Below are 20,481 nucleotides of genomic sequence, written 5' to 3'. Positions count from 1 at the left end.
AATTTGTACTATCTGGCCCTTTACAGAGGATGTTTGCTGACCACTGCCTAAGATCATCAAAATGCAGGTTTACAATTTGGGAACTCCTCAAATAGGCACAGCATAGTACGTATAAATAACTGCTACCTTATAGATGCTCTGGGGTAAACAAAGTATACGGTATAGTCTGCTTTTTATTTGTTTATTTACTTATTTATTATTTTTTTCCTGACGTTGGAAACGGGGAGGCAGTCAGACAGACTCCCGCATGCACCCAACCGGGATCCACCCGGCATGCCCACCACGGGGTGATGCTCTGCCCATCTGGGCCATTGCTCTGTTGCAACCAGAGCCATTCTAGCGTCTGAGGCAGAGACCATGGAGCCATCCTCAGCGCTTGGGCCAACTTTGCTCCAATGGAGCCTTGGCTGCGGGAGGGGAAGAGAGAGACAGAGAGGAAGGAGAGGGGGAGGGGTGGAGAAGCAGATGGGCGCCTCTCCTTTGTGCCCTGGCCGAGAATTGAACCCGGGACTCCTGCACACCAGGCCGATGCTCTACCACTGAGCCAACTGGCCAGGGCCTTTTTGTTTATTTTTAAAAGATTTTATTTATTGATTCTTAGAGAGACAAACGTGGGGAGAGACCGTAGGAGAGGAGCAGGAAGCATCAGCTTGTAGTTGTATGTGTCTTTGACTGGGCAAGCCTGGGGTTTCAAACTGGTGACCTCAGCGTTCCAGGTCAACGCTCTATCCACTGCCCAACACAGGTCAGGGAAGTTTGTTTTTTAAAGGAGTAATGAATAATTCAGTGTTATACATAACAACAGCATTATGTTTTGACACAATAAATGCTAGCCTATAAGGTATAGAGGCCAACATAGTATTCAGCGGGTACTGTACCGAATAATGCTAAGAGAGGAAGGAGAGGTGTTACTAAGAGGAGATGGCGGAATGAACTGGTGCCGTCAGCTTAGTGACAATGTGAGTTTTGAGTTGGGCCTCCAGTGAACAGAATGGGACGAAACAGTGGTGGGGCAGCACACATTTCAGACATGACAAGCCCCAAGCAGGCACAGTGACCATAGTGGTTGTGAGTCAACTGTAAACCGTTCTGGCTGAATGGGGAACAAAGCTGGATTGTGAAGGAACCGACTGTTGAAATCTTCAAAGATGAGTAGCTGAGTTTGGCCTTGGCGCACAAGGCGAAAGGAGACCAGTACTGTAGTAGGAAAGCGTAATGGATGGAAACTAGGGTTTTACAGAGAAAAGAGAGGGAAGTCAAACTTCGAAGCAGAGGCAGAAGTCCAGGTTTGAAGCGCTGACGGCTTTGGCACCTTGGCCGGGATTGTGGATCTGGGAGGGGAAGAGAGCAGCGTGTGGTCTTTGGTGTCTCCTCAGGTCAGCTCGAGGGGCAGAAGGAACGGGGATCAAAGATGGCTCCAGGGTTTTTAGCTTAGGAGACTGAATGAATGGTGTGAGTCAGAATAGGGACTCTAAATGGCGAGGCTGACCAATGGATTGAAATGATGAGTTTGCTTATGAAATGTTTGGAATCAGAGCCAGTCATGAGTTTTCCAGTGGAATTGACTTGCAGGAATTTGGAGGAAAATGGAGCATCTTTCAGGAGTCATTTGCCTAAGGTTGAAGCCTGTGGTTCAGTCTATGGGAGAGGCTGATTTCTCCAGAAGATTGAGTGTTACAGTTGCAGTAAGAGCAGGGGCAGCGGCAGCATGTCCCCACTGCGGCTGCTCGTCCTCCTGAGGGCCAGCACGTAGCTATTTACACGGGGCTCAGCGGTAAATGCTTCATTTGTACTGCGTGTGTGCCTCTGTTTAACCCTCACAACTCCTATGAAGCAGGTTCTATTATTCTCCTCTTTACAAATTAGAAACATGGAAGTTAAGTAACTTGCCTACATCCACACAGAGAGTAGGCGTATAGTCAGTACTTGAATCCAGAGTCTGTGCTCTCAATCAGAGAGATCTTGAGTTAGGCAGAGACAAATCCCTGAAAAAAGTTACGCAAGAAGTCAAAGGAATCGTGGAAAGTTCTACGTTTGGAGAGAAATCCAAGGCATTCCCAAAGTGGGGGAGATGGAATGAAGACTTTAAAACGGTCTTTGAATTTGGTGAGGATTTGATTCCCAGGGTGCATTTTCAGAAGTGTAGGAACCAGATTGTGAGGTTTAAGGAGGGGAATGGGTCTGGATGAGAGAGGGAGTTAGTTGACTCCATGTTCGTTCATAAGTATCTCCCCATCTCCTTAAATTTCATTGGTAAGTGGCTGGTGAAGTTAATGAAAGAATTTATTCCCAGTAAACCTAAGAGAATTTTCCTTTAGAGAAAATGAATAGACAGCGGCTCTCAGAATACAATCTCTGAAGACTTACTTGAAGCAGGTTGAGGGCTGTGAGGCGTTGTTACAGGTTCCCTCCCAGTGGACAGCAGTCGGTGAGACGAACGTGCAGTCTCAGCTTCTCACCAAGCCTTCTGTTTTTAGAACTGCTTTTGTTGACTAATGTCGCCAGTCAAGAGAAAATAGTGCCAATTAAAGGATTCAATTTTCTGTAAAATTGGGATGTATCTTGTCAGGAGCTAGAAACCCAGGAATAAATATCAGATAGAAAGGAGTAAATGATGAAAAGGTAAACAAAATACATAGTTAATTCACATGGAGGATAAAAGTTTCCCAGATAACTGTTCTAGTCAACTCTTTAATAATACTGCCTTCTTTCTCTTGTGTCTCCAAAACACAGCTATATTGTCTTTAAATATAATTTTTATAAAATTATATTTTTGTAAATAATTGCTAGCCTATCAGTTGAGAAACTATTTTGTTAATAGTACTGTTAAAATATTAAAAATGAATAGATACTTAAAATTAAGATTTAAATTTATTTAATATACATTCACTTTGGAAAGTCTTTGGATAATAATTATGAGTGCTTTTATAGATACTTAAATTTTATTTCTAGTCATAATTATTGAGGACTGTAATAGAAAGTAACAGACTGATTCCACATTGAAGATACTCCCTTTTAAGTCTATTATGACAAGTGGTTTTATACCCCAAATGCATTTCACCCTAGGTCCTACTTGAGTCTGAACCGAGCTGTTCAAATATAGAATGATTCTTAGATGGTTCAAATATAAAATGGATGTCAATTGACATAAAAATTCCAACTTAGTAGTAGTAAAGATCTTTGAAAGGAAGTAGATTTTCCATAAATAGTTTGTGAACATCGTCTGGTTCTTGGAGAATTCAGTTGCTCTATTAAATATTTGTCTTTCTCTTAGAGTTAAACTTCAAAGGCTAAATACATGAGAGCTGGCCATGTACAGGAAACATTAATATCATTAAAGTTTGCATTGTTAGGAATTTTGGAACTAAATGTGTCTACATAAAATAATTACAAAGGATACAAACTGTCCTAATGCATTTTCAACTGTAAGAAGTTTAACTGTGATATATTTATTAATTTTTGACATGTAGATATTAGTGGACAAATAACTAATTTCTTTGGCTTGCTGATTCTGGAGGTCAGAACTGGTTCAGCTACATTCCCCACTACTTTTCATGGAAAACAGTCTGATGCACTGCTCTTCGTAGTTTTTCTAGAAAAACTCTGATGCCTCTCATATGTTGGAGGACAAAGGAAATTTCAATGTTTATTTTTAAAAGAACAACTTTATCATAAAATACTGAGACTCTGTGAACATGGTGACATGCCTACTTTAGAATGCAACATCAATTTGTAGTACTTACTGTACTTTCTAGTGGAATTAATTGTTAGACATGTGTTTGAAGTAAGATACTCCATCACTCTTGTTAAAATTACTTATCAGATTAAAAAACAGAATGAATGTATTTGTTATAAGCATTTTCCTACAACTGTTGATAGTATTCCTTTCTAGGTGTTACATAAGAACAGATAGTCATATCTTTAAGTAACCAGATTTTTAAACTTGGAGAAGTCTGGTGATTTAACTTAAGTGAATAATGCTATATTTTATAAGTGCTAGGTATTATTACTAATTGTCTAGAATATTTTCTCTTCAACTCAGCATCAGTGCTACTAATATTCACACTAGGTCTTGGCTGTTGTGTGTGTGTGTGTGTTTCAACCAGGGTAGGACATAGGGGTAAGCTGGCTAATTATTAGTGAAGTATATACAAAGAAAAATGGAAACTAGAGAAAATGAAAGCACATCACTGTTGTGTCAGTGCACTTCCATCTAGTCTCTTTTCTAATGCTTATTTTTCTATTATTGTAAATAATACCTTACCTCATTGTAGACACAATTTTGTATGCTCCTTTTTTCTCCATTTAGCATTATAATAAGAGTACTTTTACATGTTGCTTAAGTACTAACATTTTAATGGCTGTGTCAGAATGCATGTCTATCATTTACTTAACCACTTCCCTGTTGATCAATGTCTAGATTATTTTATATTTCTGCTATTCTGAATAATATTGGAACAACTTTGTGATGCAGCCTATTTCATATTGGAATTTTTTCTCAGGGTAAATTCTTACCCATAGACTTTATAGTCTTTTTTTAAAAAGCTGGTATAAAAACAGAACTCACACCACAGTGTTAACTCCCACCCCGCCTTTAAAATGTTCTTTTCTACTATTATGCAAATGAATAAATATTCTGCTGGGATTCGGAAAGTTTCTGGAGTGCACTGTCTTTTGTAAGCTCTGTTCCCCTTTCATGCTCCCTGTCTTTGCTGGAGTTACGTGTTTTATATGACTGGCTGCATTTAAAAACTTAGATTAGCTTAGACATTCTTTGCCTTTTTATTGCCATGTTGTGTTTGTGCAGGAAATAAGGTTTTTATTCGTTTGTATAGTATAGGCTTGATACACCAAAGACATTCGGTGGAACTTGTTTATTTGATGTTTGAAGGACCCTTTAAAATAGAGTTTATATATTTAAATAATGTGTAAGATTTATGCGTATTTATATAAATAAAAATCACATGTGAATTTAAGTGCTTTGTTAGTTGTCGATAATTTATGTAACGAAGTTTTCTTGGAGTCTTAAGTCTCACAAAACATCTTATTTTTGTGCATCCACACATGCCAATAAGTGAATCACGGTGCCTTTCCCAAGCCTTGTATGAACAGGACTGGGGTAAGGGTTGTTTCTTTTCTTATCATGGGTACTTAGGATAAGCTTTACAAAGAAAATTCCATGTTTCTCAGGCAAAAAAGTATGAAGTAAAGTAGACTTTAAGTCTGCCATGTTAGGTAGGTGATATGTATATATTTTGGCACTGAATGAATATCTGATGGAAGAATTTATTATTTTAAATGAAATTACGTTTTCCTTCATTATAGATTGTTTATTTAATAGTTATGTATCTGTAGGTGCTTGCTACATTTCTACAGTATAACTGTGCATCCATATATTCTGCTAGTCATTGTCACCCTGCACTCTTTTATATTCTTGGCACTGTCACTGTTAACGGAAAGCATCAGCGAGCAGAACACATTTCTTTGCTACAGAATCGTACCTTAAATTCAATTAAATTTACTTAGTTTTAGTGTAATATTTTTCAAGATCAGTATGATGTTTTAAAGGTATTTTATATATAATTATAAATTTGTGTGGTTGATATATAAAGTGCACAAAATTATGGACAGACCTATATATATATATATATATATACTTTAAGAAGTAAATGCATAATTGATCAGTAGAATGATCCCTGTTATGTATTTTGGAAAGTGGCTTAAAAAGTAGATTGCCATTGTAAATGTGATGTTTATTAAATTATCTGAAGGGCCTAGTTTATATATAATATTGTACTGTCTGGTTTTTGCCACTGGGTGGTAGTATTGCTTTATTTTCATTTAAAGTCTAGAGGCGTGATTTTCAAATATTTTGGTCTTAGAGACCTCTTTATATTCTTAGAACTTACTGAGGATTCCAGAGAGCTTTTGTTTATTTAGGGTATGTGTAGTGATATTTATTGTATCAGAAATTTAAAAATGTTTGTTCGGTTCACTTTAAAATGAGCTATAAGCCTATTAGATTATTAGTTAAATACTTTTATGAAAATTACTTGTATTTTCCAAAACAGTTTCGTATGAAGAGTGGCCTTGTTTTACATCTTTGCTTTATCTCTTTGTTGGGCTTCACAGAAGATAGTTGGATTTTATGTCTGTTTTTGCATTTAATCTGTTGTGATCCGTTACTTTAGTTGAGCTGTATGAGGAATATCCCTCTTTACACGGAGATGTGTTTGGGAAAGGGAGGACCAGGCAGGCCCTCTGACAGAGAGTCACAAGGACTTTTGGACTGCATTTTGAAAACAGCCCCTCTATACTTTTGCAAGAGCCTTGATGGTGGGAGTTTTGATAAAAATCCTTTTTATTGCATTTTCTGTTAATTTGTATTTTATTCATTTTGTATTTTTAGTTCATTGTATATTTTTAGTTTAATATCAAATGCATTTTAGCAGCTTTTTAGGCTGGGATAAAGACTTCGGCCCTAGCTTACCGATTCACTTCTTGATGTCCAATGTGCTTCTGAAGATCAACAGTTCATTGAGGGGCTGGCAGCCTTTCCACGTGTCTACATGTTTTTATTCCCTGGAGCGGGAGTGGGTCTTGTTATCTTTATAGTAATGTGTCCTCTGCAACAGGGCGCTAAAACCGCAATGATACCTGGGTACAGAGTTCTGGCGTTTGTTTCTCGGGTAGTAAGGATGTTGAGGATGAGGACAGGAACAGGTGTGAAGTGGCAAAAGCAAATGCCACATTCTTCCTACCTTTATGCAAGGATCAGTTCTTTTCTCTCTCGCCCCCCTTACTACTACAACTATCTTGTGTGTGAAAAACTCTCTTTATGTCACCCAGTGCCTAGCATATGCTTGGCAGATGGCAGACATCAGTATGTACATGATGAACGAGTGGTTGGACTGTCGCGCTGTTGCAGCCTTTCTCGTTGAACCCTCACAGGGAGCGTTTGTCCTTTTTCCAGTTTCCGCCGATGTGAGCGAAGCTGGCTGGAGTAGGACGCGAGGGCGGCTAGCAGTGAAAGGCCTCCTCCGCCGCTTACTTTGGGCAGAGGACCAATCTTAAGGTTTCTTACATTTTTGCCTAGAAATATTTTCACAAGTTTTTTAAAAATAAAAAAATTGCCTGAGATACATCGAATTTTGCTTTGGAAGAACACGGTGTGTTCTTGCAACATGTGGCGGCCGTTGTGCTTAGCCCCCTGCTGATGTGTGCTGTGACCGTGGCTTTCCCGTGCCCTCTTGCATGTTGGCAGACTTGGCAGCTGGGCCCATGCACGCTTTTGTTCTCCCCCCTCACTTCTCCATCCTTGGAAATTGCAAGATAAATTGTGTAGCCGTTCAGAACATACTTCTTTAGTACTCACATTAAAATCCCAGCCTAGTTTCCTTTTGGACACCACTTTACTGTATCTGGTGGTTGCAACATCAGAAAGTGAGACTTTTCTGGTTAGTAAGGAAATTCTCAGTGTATCCTCCTTCAGTATTGAAATGGGACTCGTTATTGGAGACAGACTTCCTGTAAGGAAGTGGCTTCATTTGTGGTACAGTGTAGAATCCAGAATGGGTTTGAAATATGTTTTCTATACGTGGATATATGCAATGTGTTTAAATGCTTTTTTTTTTATACTTAACATTTTTGTAAAGCAGGATGGGAATGGAAAGCAATTGAGCTTTTGTATGTCTGGCGGAGGTGTATAACATGCTACATTTTGTTGAATTAGAAGTCATAGGTAATTGAATGACTCAGAAATTTTGGTTTAGTAGGATACATTATTGCTCACCTGAACTTGATCAGTGTCAGCATTCTTAGTTTTGAAAAATAATGCAAGATAAGGGTTGTTCCTTAAATATAATTTTTTAGTTTTAACATCAGGCCTAAATAGTCAAGTTGATTTATCATCTGAGAAAAAAGTTTGATGCCTCAGTTTTTACATTTGAATGAGGACATTGAATAAAAGATCTCTAGGTATAAAATTATATGGTTCTCTGACGTGGTAACAGAAAGTGGGAAAGAAGATTAAATTTAGATGAAAGGAACTGTGGAACCAGATCTATTCTAATTTAATTATTATGGTGGATGATCAAATGACTTAGCAAAACTTTTTCATTGGATTAAACACCGAACCTAGAATGTAATGCAGGAGTAAATTCTAAAGTTTACTGAGTGTGATTAGAAAACTTAATTATTGGAAAATCACATCTAAATAGGAACTTCGTGGCATGGTTTTTTTCCTTTGAGAAAGTGAGAGCAATACATATGTTTTTATACTGTACTGGATTCTGGAATTTTAAAAATGAAAACAAGGAGAATTTACTTGGTATTGACTGTATACAGTTTTGTTTTATTTTGCTTAATTGACAAAAGTTTTTCATTTAAAACTATTTTCCTGGAAGAATATCAAAAGTATCATTGGGTTCTCCAGAGCCTGACTTCAGATATTTCTGTGAAGGCTCAGGCATGCTAAGATATAATTTTACATGCTGAATAATAACAGTAATGCAAAGATGCTGAGGACATTCAAGCATTAAAAAATATTGTCATTCCTTTCTCCATTTTTTCCTTTCCCATTTATTTATTTATTTTTATTTTTATTTTTTTGTATTTTTCTGAAGCTGGAAACGGGGAGAGACAGTCAGACAGACTCCCACATGCGCCCGACCAGGATCCACCCGGCACACCCACCAGGGGCGACGCTCTGCCCACCAGGGGGCGATGCTCCGCCCCTCCGGGGCATCGCTCTGCCGCGACCAGAGCCACTCTAGCGCCTGGGGCAGAGGCCAAGGAGCCATCCCCAGCGCCTGGGCCATCCTTGCTCCAATGGAGCCTCGGCTGCGGGAGGGGAAGAGAGAGACAGAGAGGAAGGGGGAGGTGGAGAAGCAAATGGGCGCTTCTCCTATGTGCCCTGGCCGGGAATCGAACCCGGGTCTCCCGCACGCCAGGCTGACGCTCTACCGCTGAGCCAACCGGCCAGGGCCTCCTTTCCCATTTAAACCTTCAGGAAAGAACAAAGCACTAAGCACTCTTACAGAATCTCTTCCCCATAATCACCACTTTGATTTTTAAGAAATTAGGAAACGAAATATTTTGTTAGTGCTAAGAGATATTTCTTTATGCTTGACACTAGAATTTATAATAAAGGAATATCTAAATAAAACAACTATGTTTTTCTTTAAATATTATATTTTCCAATATATTTATATCTAAGGATTATCATCTTGGTGTTTGCAGGCAAATACCAGTAAAGCTAGTATAGGAATTAAAAAAAAAACTTTTCAGCTACTTAACATTCTTTTGAAATTTAGACCATACTTAAGCATAAGTTTTATGCTTTGGGCCTATAAAATAAATAAATCAGATTTATTTTTATATCAAAGATACATGATTGCTCAGAGAAATTTTTGTTTCAGTGTTAAGCAAAGTAAATTATGTGTCCCAATTGTTTGTAGAATTTAGCCTTTTTCTTGCCCTTTTTTGTGCAAATGCAATTTGTTGTTAAAAAGTACTTTAGAATAGTTTTTGTCTTCAGGTGTGAGACTCCTGTACTGAAATCACTGTCTGTTAAGCCGTAGTCTGGTCAGCGGAAGCGCTTTTTCCTGAGATGCCCCAGGTTGAAGTTCCATATTTTTTATACCACTCGGAATGAAAATATCACACTCATGTCAGTGAAAAATCCACTCGATAATTGATGTTTTATTTATAGTCCATCTCTATGGTAAAGAGAAGTCTTCTATTTTATGAGGATAATCTAAGATGATAATGGCAGTAGGACTTTCACAGGGTATCATTATACCAGTAGAGAGAGAGTGTGTGTGCATGTGTGCACACGTGTATGTACAGTGCACACATGCATGCACAGACTCAAACACATATACACACAAATTTCTATAAACATACATGCATAACATATTTTTGGTGTACTCAGCTATTGGACGAAATCCATCTGATGATGTTTGATGCTGGGTGAGCTCTTGGGCCTCCTCAGAGATCATAATGCTCTAGGCTGGGTGTTTGTTTTTGTAGGCCCTGAATTCTTTCTTATTTCACCTAAGAACTCCCTGCTGGTATTACTTTTCTATATAGCATTGATTCAGGTAAAGCTTTCTAGTTAATGGCCCTAGTTTGAAACTTATACAGATAGTAGGTTTCATTTCAAAGTATCTTGTTTTATTACGCGATTCAGCCAGTAAATATAAAAAAAATCCAAACTTTGTTTTTTTACTTATATGGTTAATAGGTTTTTAAAAATAAGATTAGTCAAAGAATAATTTTTCCATTCTTAAAGATATCCTAGTGAGTATTTAATAATATTAACTAATTAGTGATGATAAGTAAGAACTGTATAGCAAACAAAAAAGCAATTAAAATTATATAGTGCAGAAATAGGTACAAGTGTTTATTTCTTTGAGTTTGCTATCCATAAGGACACTTGTGGGTCAAATGGGGAGCCATTAGTGATTTAATAATTTGTTTCAAACTTCTGAGCTTAATTCATATCAGCAATCATAAGATCCTAATCCATAAGTCCATGACAAATTAGTTTCAAGGACGTCACATTTCTAGTGGCTTTGTTGAATCTCTCAGAAATAGCTCGTGACTTAAAACATTGAGGAGTTTTTTAGTCTGTCCTGCTACTGCTGCTCTTAGTTCCATATATTGAATGTAAAACACTTTAGCTCAATGATAGTATTTCTTGAGATACTTGTTTTCTGCTGTTTTCATTATAGCTTTTGAGGAACTTGAAAAAGCCTTGAGTACAGCCCAAAAAACAGAAGAATCACGGAGAAAAATGAAGGCAGAAATGGATGAAAAGATAAAAGCTATTGAAAAAACAAGTGAGGAGGAACGCCTCAGTCTTCAAAAGGAATTAAGGCGGGTGAAACAGGAGGTTGTTGATATAACAAAAGTAAGAGTAATCTAGATTAAAATGGCCTAGAGTAATTTTAAAACTCAAGTCTTATGCTTTTTCAACAGTCTTTGAGTATAAAACGAGTTATTTTGTGTTGTAGACCATGACCATTTCATGACATTTAGGATATAGGAAATAAAGGACTTTGATGGAGAAATGAACTTGTCTTTTTGGATATACTCCCCAAAGGCAGTCTCTACATATTATTTATTTTATGTTTTAAAATTCCCTTTATTTTTTTATATTACTCAGATTTATGTGTATTTTTAAATTATTGCATCATTACTATAAACTCTATGGAGGACAGTTTATATTCTCACAAGCAATGTATTGAATTATGTTCCTCTCTTCACAAGCATGGTGTTACCTAACATTTTATCTTTCTAAGCTCATCAGTTAAAAAATGATATGATTGTGATGTAAATGTTCATATCTCTTACCAGTATGATAAACATATTTTTATATATTTTAAAATAATTTGTAGGGGTTTTTTTTTTTTGGTTTTTTTTTAAGTTACCTGGCCAAATCCTTGACTCGTTTTCCTATTGGGCTCTTGATCTATTTCTTACTGATTTGTAGAAGCTCTTTACTTATGGTAGGAGTTACCTGTTCAGATATAAGATTCTGTTATCCAGATAATTTTCTCTGTTTGTTAATTGTTGACTTTGTTTATGTTGCTTGTCCATTTGTTTCTGGCCATGCAGAAATTTTTCTTTTTTTAAAATGCTATCTGGATTTTTGTTCTTTAAAAATACAGTTCTCACTTGAGATCACTATTTTTTATGGTTAAATCATTGATCCAACTAGAATTTATTTAGTAAGAAGTGAGGCGGCGAGCCAACTTTAATTTTTTCCAGATGACTACAAATAGTCTCCAAATTATTTTTTAAAATAATCCATGTTTTCCCTCTGACATGACATGCTATCTTTATTTTATAATGCTACCTATGGGTTTTTTTTTCTTCTTCTGGATTCTCTGTGTTGTTCCACTGCTTTTTCTGACCATCTACTGGTATTACACTGTTTGTTATAATTACTGTAGTTTTTATGATAGATTCTACTATTTGATATCCTCCCCTTATTACTCTTATTTTTCAGAAGAGTATTGGCTAGTCTTACAAATTTATTTTGTCTAGTGGACCCTCCCCATTTTGTCTGTAGTTTTATTTGATTATATTAAAATTTTAGGTTTATTTAGGGAAGTTTGACTTTTTTTTTTTAAGATTAAGTCTTCCTATCAGAGAAGGAACAAGGTCAATAGTTTTTAATAAATAATTCATGCCCGGAAAGTTAGGCATGATTAGATTGGTGCAGCCTGGGCAGCTTAACCATAAGGGAGTGCCCTCTCTAAGAGCGTCCATCTTTGCTCTGCGCTGCTTCCCAGTCCTGCTGGCCGAGGGAACCCCCGCCAGATGTGGGAAAGGAGCTCTGACCCACGGGACTGTCTGCTGCAGCAGCAGCGTTGCTTGTTTAAAGGAGGAGCAGTTCTTCACTGGGTTTTCTTTTAGCTGTCGAGACTTTGGTGACTTTTGATTTATATGGGAAATATGTAAAATATGTTCTGATTTTCTTCCTTCAAAAGATATAGCTTGATATTCGAATTGTAACAAAATGTCATTTTGTTGTAGAATTACATATTTTATTCTGGGTGTTTCACTTTAACTATATGGCTGATTTTCAGAAATCCTCAGAAGAAATTGCTCAACTACGGAAGCTTCATGAAGATGAGCTGGCCCGCAAAGAGCAGGAGCTGACCCAGAAGATTCAGACCCAAGAAAAGGAGTTTCAGGGGCAAATGAAAGTAGCTCTCGTAAGTATTTATTTTGATTTTGCTGTAGGCAAACTTTGCAGCATTATAAAGTTATCATCTTACCTTTGGGTGCCAGCTTGAGGTCATACTGGCAGCCTTGACCTTTTGAGTCAAGAGGGGATAGGATGTAGGTAGGGAAGAGGCTGTCAGAGCTTTTGAAGTCGGTGTGGTGAGAAAACTAAATTCACTGATCTAGCAAGCCTTCGTTAATCAGCTTGTTCATCGTCCCTCTCATCCCCGCCCCCCTCCCGGCAGCAGGCTGTGGTTGGGGAGGAGTGAAGGAGAAGAGAGGCTGGTGGAAGCCAGGAGCAGGGACTGCACGACTCAGGAAGAGGTCTAAACAAACACTCTCCGGACTGCATGTAGTGGAGCTCAAGGCTCAGAAAGTTTTGTCTAAAATGCATTTTAAAGAAGAAAAAATGAAAATGACCCAAGTACCTTTCATTTTTAGTGAAATAATTTCATATACTTTTCAATCCACATGATATTTAAAAGATAAGAACAAGTAAAAAACAACTGACTGAACTAACCAAATCAATAACCAGAAAAGCAAGATAAGATTTTTGGAATAGTATAATTTGAAAGTTTAAGACAAAAAAATTTGTTTCTTGAATTGTGAAAGCCTTTTACTTAAGTTATCATAACAAGTGTTACTGCTGAAAGTTTAGTTTCTTTTTATATAAAGTTAGTATCCATAAGATAATATACATAATTTTAAAATGCTTTCAGTGCCAAAGAATGAGAAACAGTATTTATAATTTTAATCTCCTTTATTTCACACACATTTATTTATTTATTTTATTGTGTTTACATAGATTCTAGTGTCTCCCTGAATGCATCTCCCCCTCCCCCGTATTCCCCTCAAAATCTCCCTTTCCCCCCTCCAAAGAGCTCCCTCCCCCTTCCCTTCAGGTTTAATTTTGTTCCTTAGTTCACATTGTTCCTTGAATTCCTCAAATGAGTGAGGTCATATGATATTTTTTTCTCTCTGCCTGGCTTATTTCACTTAACATGATAGTTTCCACGTCCATTTATGTTGTTGCAAAGGTAATATTTCCTTCTTTTTCATGGCTTCATAGTATTCTATTGTATATATGTACCACTGCTTTTTAAACAACCAGTCCATTGACAGACACTTGGGCTGTTTCCAGATCTTCGCTATTGTGAGCAATGCTGCCATAAACATGGGGTTGCATTTCTCCTTTTGAAACAGTGCTATGGTGTTCTTGGAGTATATTCCTAAAAGTGAGATGGCTAGGTCAAAAGGCAGTTCCATTTTTAGTTTTTTGAGGAATCTCCATACTGTTTTCCACAGTGGCTGCACCAGTCTGCATTCCCACCAGCAGTGCAGGAGGGTTCCCTTTTCTCTGCATCCTCGCCTATCATGTGGTGGTGTTTTTTTTCCACTATCATTTGGATTTGGGGTTCTGAAAATTTCTAGCAGCACTGATCATAAACTGAGTCAGAGAGTTCTCTAACCTCTGTGGGGCAGACAGGCACGTGGTTTCACAGTGCTGTTGGCTGAGTTTGGGGGTCAAGTCTGTGGTCATGACATGGACATATTTATGGGCACATATTTGTGTTCTTTTTTTTTTTTTGTATTTTTCTGAAGCTGGAATCGGGGAGAGACAGTCAGACAGACTCCCGCATGCGCCCGACCAGGATCCACCCGGCACGCCCACCAGGGGGCGACGCTCTGCCCACCAGGGGGCGATGCTCTGCCCCTCCGGGGCGTCGCTCTGTTGCGACCAGAGCCACTCTAGCGCCTGAGGCAGAGGCCAAGGAGCCATCCCCAGCGCCCGGGCCATCTTTGCTCCAATGGAGCCTTGGCTGCGGGAGGGGAAGAGAGAGACAGAGAGGAAGGAGAGGGGGAGGGGTGGAGAAGCAGATGGGCGCTTCTCCTGTGTGCCCTGGCCGGGAATCGAACCCGGGACTTCTGCACGCCAGGCCGACGCTCTACCACTGAGCCAACCGGCCAGGGCTATTTGTGTTCTTTGTTGGTCCAGAAAGTATTTAAAGTAGGTTATAAGAAAAATTATAACAGGACAGCATAGATTTAATATAGGGGCATGGACATTATAAAAAATAGTAGGGAGCTTCCTCAAAATATTATAAATGAAACTGCCTTATGACACAGCGATTCCACTTCTGGGTACATATATCCAAAGCAATCTAAAATACTGGTCTGAAAGAATATATGAACCTTGTGTTCATTACAGTTTTCTTTGCAATAGCCAAGATTTAGAAGCAATCCAAAGCCCATCAGTAGACATGGATAGAAAAATGGAGGTATGGCCTTGGCTGGTTGGCTCAGTGGATAGAGCGTCGGCCTGGCGTATGGACACCCCAGGTTCAATTCCCAGTCAGGGCACACAGGAGAAGCAACCATCTGCTTCTCCCCCCTCCAACTCTCCCTTGTTTTTATCTCTTTCCCTCTTGCAGCTACTGGCTCAATTTGTTCAAGTGTCAGCCCCAGGAACTGAGGATAGCTTGGTACGTCTAGGAATTAACCTCAGGTGCTAAAAATAGCTCAGTTGATTAAAGCATTGGCCCCAGACATGGGTTGCTGGGTGGATCCCGGTTAGAATGCATAGGTTACATATATACAGTGGAATATTACTCAGCCATAAAAAAGAATGAAATCTTATCATTTGCAAGATTGCGGATGGACCTAGGGGGTATTATGCTAAGTGAAATAAGTCAGACAGAAAACAGATACCATATGAGTTCACTTTTGTGTGGAGCAAAATAAACCACAAACAAAATAGAAATAAACTTGGCCCTGGCTGGTTGGCTCAGTGGTAGAGCATCAGCCCAGCGTGCGGAAGTCCCAGGTTTGATTCCCAGCCAGGGCACACAGGAGAAGCGCCCATTTGCTTCTCTACCCTTCCCCTCTCCTTTCTCTCTGTCTCTCTCTTCCCCTCCCACAGCCAAGGCCCCATTGGAGCAAAGTTGGCCTGGGCGCTGAGGATGGCTCCATGGCTCCCACCTCAGGCACTAGAATGGCTCCAATTGCAGTGGAGCAACACCCCAGAGGGGCCAAGCATTCCCCCCTGGTGGGCATGCTGGGTGGATCCCAGTTGGGCAAATGTGGGAGTCTGTCTGTCTGCCTCCCGCCCGCTTCTCACTTCAGAAAAATATTTATATATAAAAAATAGAAATAAACTCATAGATACAGTGATCAATCAGACTGATGGTTGCCAGAAGGGAGGAGTTTGGGGGGTTGGGCAAAAAGGTGAGTGGATTTAGAAGTACAAACTGGTAATCACAAAACAGTCACATAGATATAAAATATAGCGTAGGGAATATAGTCAATAATGTAATAACTATATATGGGGTCAGGTGGCTTCTTAACATATCAGAGGCTACTTTGTAAAGTATATTATTGTCTAACCATTATGTGGTACACCTGAAACTAATACAAAGTAATACTGAATGTAAAATGTAATTGGAAAATTATAAATAAATAAGTCAGGGCAAGGAAATGAAGGAACACAGTGGGATATAAATGAAGCTGGGAATGTCACTAAAAATTCTCATCCTAAGATCCACTATGGGTTTTTATGCTGGAGCAATTGGTTTTTGAGGCACTGAGCCTTGAAGATTGGCCTCATTAAAACTGTTCTAGGAACTGATATATTGAGGTGGATTCTGAGTAGAGAGAGCAGGACCCAGACACACATAAGAAGCACATACATGTGCTCATGCACATTTCCTTCCCACTCCCTGGGGTTCCTAGTTTATTAAAGAAGTTAGCTTGGAGTTCAGAGTCAGAATTCAACAGATTGTTACAATTTCCTCTTTTATTTTTATGGGCACATAGATACGCATTTATAATATAGTTTACATTAAACAATGTACTATGTTTTAAATTGATTAGAAACAAATATTTTCTTACTAATCTGTTTATAATATGGTATAAAATCTTTCCTTAAAGTAATATGCTTCCTCAGGGTGCAGTGAACTAAAAATAGTCCTTTTGGCCACACAAAGCCTCAGCAGTAGGTATGGATAGGTATACTTAACTGGAGACCAAAGCCACTCGATGTTAAAAGTGCTCTCTAGAGCAGGGGTCCCCAAACTTTTTACACAGGGGGCCAGTTCACTGTCCCTCAGACCGTTGGAGGGCCGGACTATAAAAAAACTATGAACAAATCCCTATGCACACTACACATATCTTATTTTAAAGTAAAAAAACAAAATGGGAATGAATACAATATTTAAAATAGAGAACAAGTAAATTTAAATCAACAAACTCACCAGTATTTCAGTGGGAACTATGCTCCTCTCACTGACCACCAATGAAAGAGGTGCCCCTTCCGGGTGTGCGGCGGGGGCCAGATAAATGGCCTCAGGGGGCCGCAGTTTGGGGACCCCTGCTCTAGAGCATGTCTTTTCAAGTGGCGAACGTTGATGTACACTAAGGGCAATCAAAGAAGCAGCTTTTCAGGATTGATGGGGCGGTAAGGGAGCCCAGATCGTCTGAAAAGACTTATGTAGGTTTTTATAGATCTTTTATGGATCTAATTCATAATCATATGTAATCCTCTGATTTTGACTCGTTTTCCATTTGTGCTGCCCAGTATATGAGCTATTTCTCACAAATATAAATTTATGATCTAGTTCTCTGCCTAGAGTTTGAAAAGGAAACTCTGGATGCAGGGAACAGGTAGCGGCAATTGTGTGACCTTTCACATTCAGCAGTCGTTTCCAAACATTTTAAATAATGGGAAAAGAGCAGACATCATAGAGTTACTGGAACAAGATTTTTCGTATCAGTAGTAGTTGTGGCAAAGATTGGCCAGACCATGCTGGAAAAGCCACAGTGCCTCATTTCATTAGATGAGAGCACGGGAAGAGAGGTGGTGATGTTGCCTACCTCACGGGGCTGCTAATACAGATCAATGAAATGTATGATTCCTATGGCAGTGCTATGGGATTGCGGAAGATTTACGTGGGTCTGAGGTGGCATTGTTTTTGGCACAGGAACAGTGTCGATCAGAGTATTTGAAGATCACCCAAGAAAAAGAGCAGCAAGAAGCTCTGGCCCTGGAAGAGTTAGAGTTGCAGAAAAAAGCAGTCCTCGCAGAGAGTGAAAATAAACTTCGGGATGTTCAGCAAGAAGCAGAGACCTACAGAACTGTAAGTTTATATGCCACTGAGGTTCCAGAGCGGGGGATCGTTTGACTATGAGAACTGTGTTTTCTCCCCAGTAGCAGAGAAGCTTTGGTTTCACTGGGTTGGATTTACATATACATACACTTCCTTTTTGCTAGTAGTAGCTGTCCGTGGGAGTGGCTTGGTGCTTGCCTCTGGTGCCTGCCTCTGGGTGCCTGCCTCGGCCTCTGAGTACCCGCCTCTGCTAGCCCCGGCCTCTGACTCCTTGCACTCAGACTCCGGAGCAGCTCCACTCCATCGCTTACTCGCCCTGATCTTTAGGAAATGGCCTCACTTTGTAGGCAGCCCTTGTCCTGCTGCCCTCCTGTCATGTCATGTCATGTCATGTCATGTTGTGTCCTGTCCTGGACATAATTTATTCTCTGTGTCACAGTTTAGTTACCTAGTTCCCAGCCTTTACATTTCAGTTTTCCCTACTTTCCCCGTATTTAACATAACTCTGTAATAAGCATATTTGTGTACATGTCCCAGTATGTACATTTTAAGGTCCTCTGGCCCTTCCCTCGGGGGTATATGAGATATCACCCTGTTTGGAATAAACTGACTGATGTCATTTATTTATTTAGACTTCTGGTTCTGATTTGGACAGTGAAACAGTCACACTTCCTACCATAGACCTGAGCTGCTTCACTGTCCCCTTGCTGACGGTTATGTAAGATGGCATGTGGATGGGAAGGAGCATGCAGCCTAGCTCTTCCAGTTGCTAGCTCTGTACGTTAGTTTTACCTGACTTTCCTCACCTGTTACACGAAGAGATTGGGTTTGGTAATTCCGTAAGACCTGCTCTGACATTCTGTGTCTCTGCCTTATTTAGCTCTTTCTCCTTCAGAGGGATTGATACTTTCTTGAGATAATTTTGGTAAAATTTATGTTAAGTTCCTTCTTTTTGCAAACTATCTTCTGAATAATAATTTTTGGGGTAGAAAAATCAGGTACATTATTTATCTTACCAAATTAAATTATGAAAGCAATAGTATACAGGGGATCCTCGGGTTACGGCAGCCTCGACATACGTTTCGAGTTTATAACGCTCACTCCTGTAAAAACTTTAAAAAATTGAGATGTGAGTGTTTCGGCTTATGCCATTAGCATTGTATTTATGGACTACGTGGGCAAACTAGTTTGATTGTGGGCTGAGGAAGAATACGCAGTAATGTGGCATTTGAGAGAGGGAAGTGGTGTCCCTCAGTATGCTTGCCTATGCCATTTTGGACTGTTAAAAATGCAAGTGTCCCATCTGTGTTAGGCTAGGGCAGTGGTTCTCAAAACTTTTTGAAGTTGGGGAGCATTTAAAATCCTACAAATAATTGTAGGCGCACTATATACACAGTTCTGAGAAATGTTATAATTAAGTCAAATATTAAAGGAAAAAATATGAAGTCCAAGCATGCTTTTATGGTAATTAAACAAAATAAATATGACAAAATTAATTTATTCTGACATTAAAAAACATTTTTATGTTACATTTTTTGAGTTATGCTTTTTAGAATTTATAAAAAAGAGGGGTTAAAAAATAAGAAAAATGACAAAAAGTTATCTTTTTATATATATAGATACATTCTTTTTTTTTTTTTTTTTTTTTTTTTACTTTTTCTGAAGCTGGAAACAGGGAGAGACAGTCAGACAGACTCCCGCATGCACCCGACCGGGATCCACCCGGCACGCCCACCAGGGGCGACGCTCTGCCCACCAGGGGGCGATGCTCTGCCCATCCTGGGCGTCGCCATATTGCGACCAGAGCCACTCCAGCGCCTGAGGCAGAGGCCACAGAGCCATCCCCAGCGCCCGGGCCATCCCTGCTCCAATGGAGCCTTGGCTGCGGGAGGGGAAGAGAGAGACAGAGAGGAAAGCGCGGCGGAGGGGTGGAGAAGCAAATGGGCGCTTCTCCTGTGTGCCCTGGCCGGGAATCGAACCCGGGTCCTCCGCACGCTAGGCCGACGCTCTACTGCTGAGCCAAATGGCCAGGGCCTATAGATACATTCTTAGTGAGATTTAGTAAATTCAGCAGGTCCTAGCGCAAATGTGTTAAGTTTTTTCATTCTTGTGTTTATGAGAAACATGAGCCTGATGTATCCTAGCGATTTCTTCAATGTTTGGGCATATATTTGAAAGGCAAACTCTCATTTCCTCTTCAATACATTGAAGAATTCCTCTCTTTTTACTCTTAATTATGTTGAGTTCAGAAAACCCCCACCATACATATCATCTTAACCTTTTTAAAATAATTTTTTTAAAGACTTTATTCAATATTTTTTTCAGAGAGGAGGGGGGAAAAAGGGGGGAGAGAGAGAGAGAGAGAAAGAGAGAGAGAGAGAGAAGGGGGAGAAGCAGGAGGCATCAATTCCCATATGTGCCTTGACCAGGCAAGCCCAGGGTTTCGAACCGGTGACCTCAGTGTTCCAGGTTGACACTTTATCCTACTGTGCCACCACAAGTCAGGCTCATCTTAACTTTACACCAAACAAAAGATAGAAGAAACTTGCTTCCAGTCTTTCCAGGGAACATGGGGGATAGTGTAAACAAGCCAGCACCACAGCTTAACTGCCTTTTGCAACCTAATCAGGCAAGTGAGATG

General features: G+C 39.5%; 1 protein-coding gene across 4 annotated transcripts in view; it reads left to right on the top strand.

The window, feature by feature from the left end:
• The window catches only part of GOLGA4 (golgin A4), a 97,046-nt gene that overhangs the window by 42,229 nt on the left and 34,336 nt on the right, over positions 1–20,481 (top strand). For all 4 annotated transcript variants that reach the window (XM_066245687.1, XM_066245684.1, XM_066245686.1 and 1 more), the window contains 3 exons: positions 10,737–10,915; positions 12,600–12,728; positions 17,715–17,870. In XM_066245687.1, the coding sequence (XP_066101784.1) occupies positions 10,737–10,915; positions 12,600–12,728; positions 17,715–17,870 (464 nt within the window). The remainder of the gene's footprint in view (positions 1–10,736; positions 10,916–12,599; positions 12,729–17,714; positions 17,871–20,481) is intronic.

The sequence above is a fragment of the Saccopteryx bilineata genome, chromosome 10, assembly GCF_036850765.1.
Source record: "Saccopteryx bilineata isolate mSacBil1 chromosome 10, mSacBil1_pri_phased_curated, whole genome shotgun sequence".
In the NCBI taxonomy this organism is placed as follows: Eukaryota; Metazoa; Chordata; class Mammalia; order Chiroptera; family Emballonuridae; genus Saccopteryx; species Saccopteryx bilineata.
This window is presented reverse-complemented; position numbering and strand designations above follow the sequence as displayed.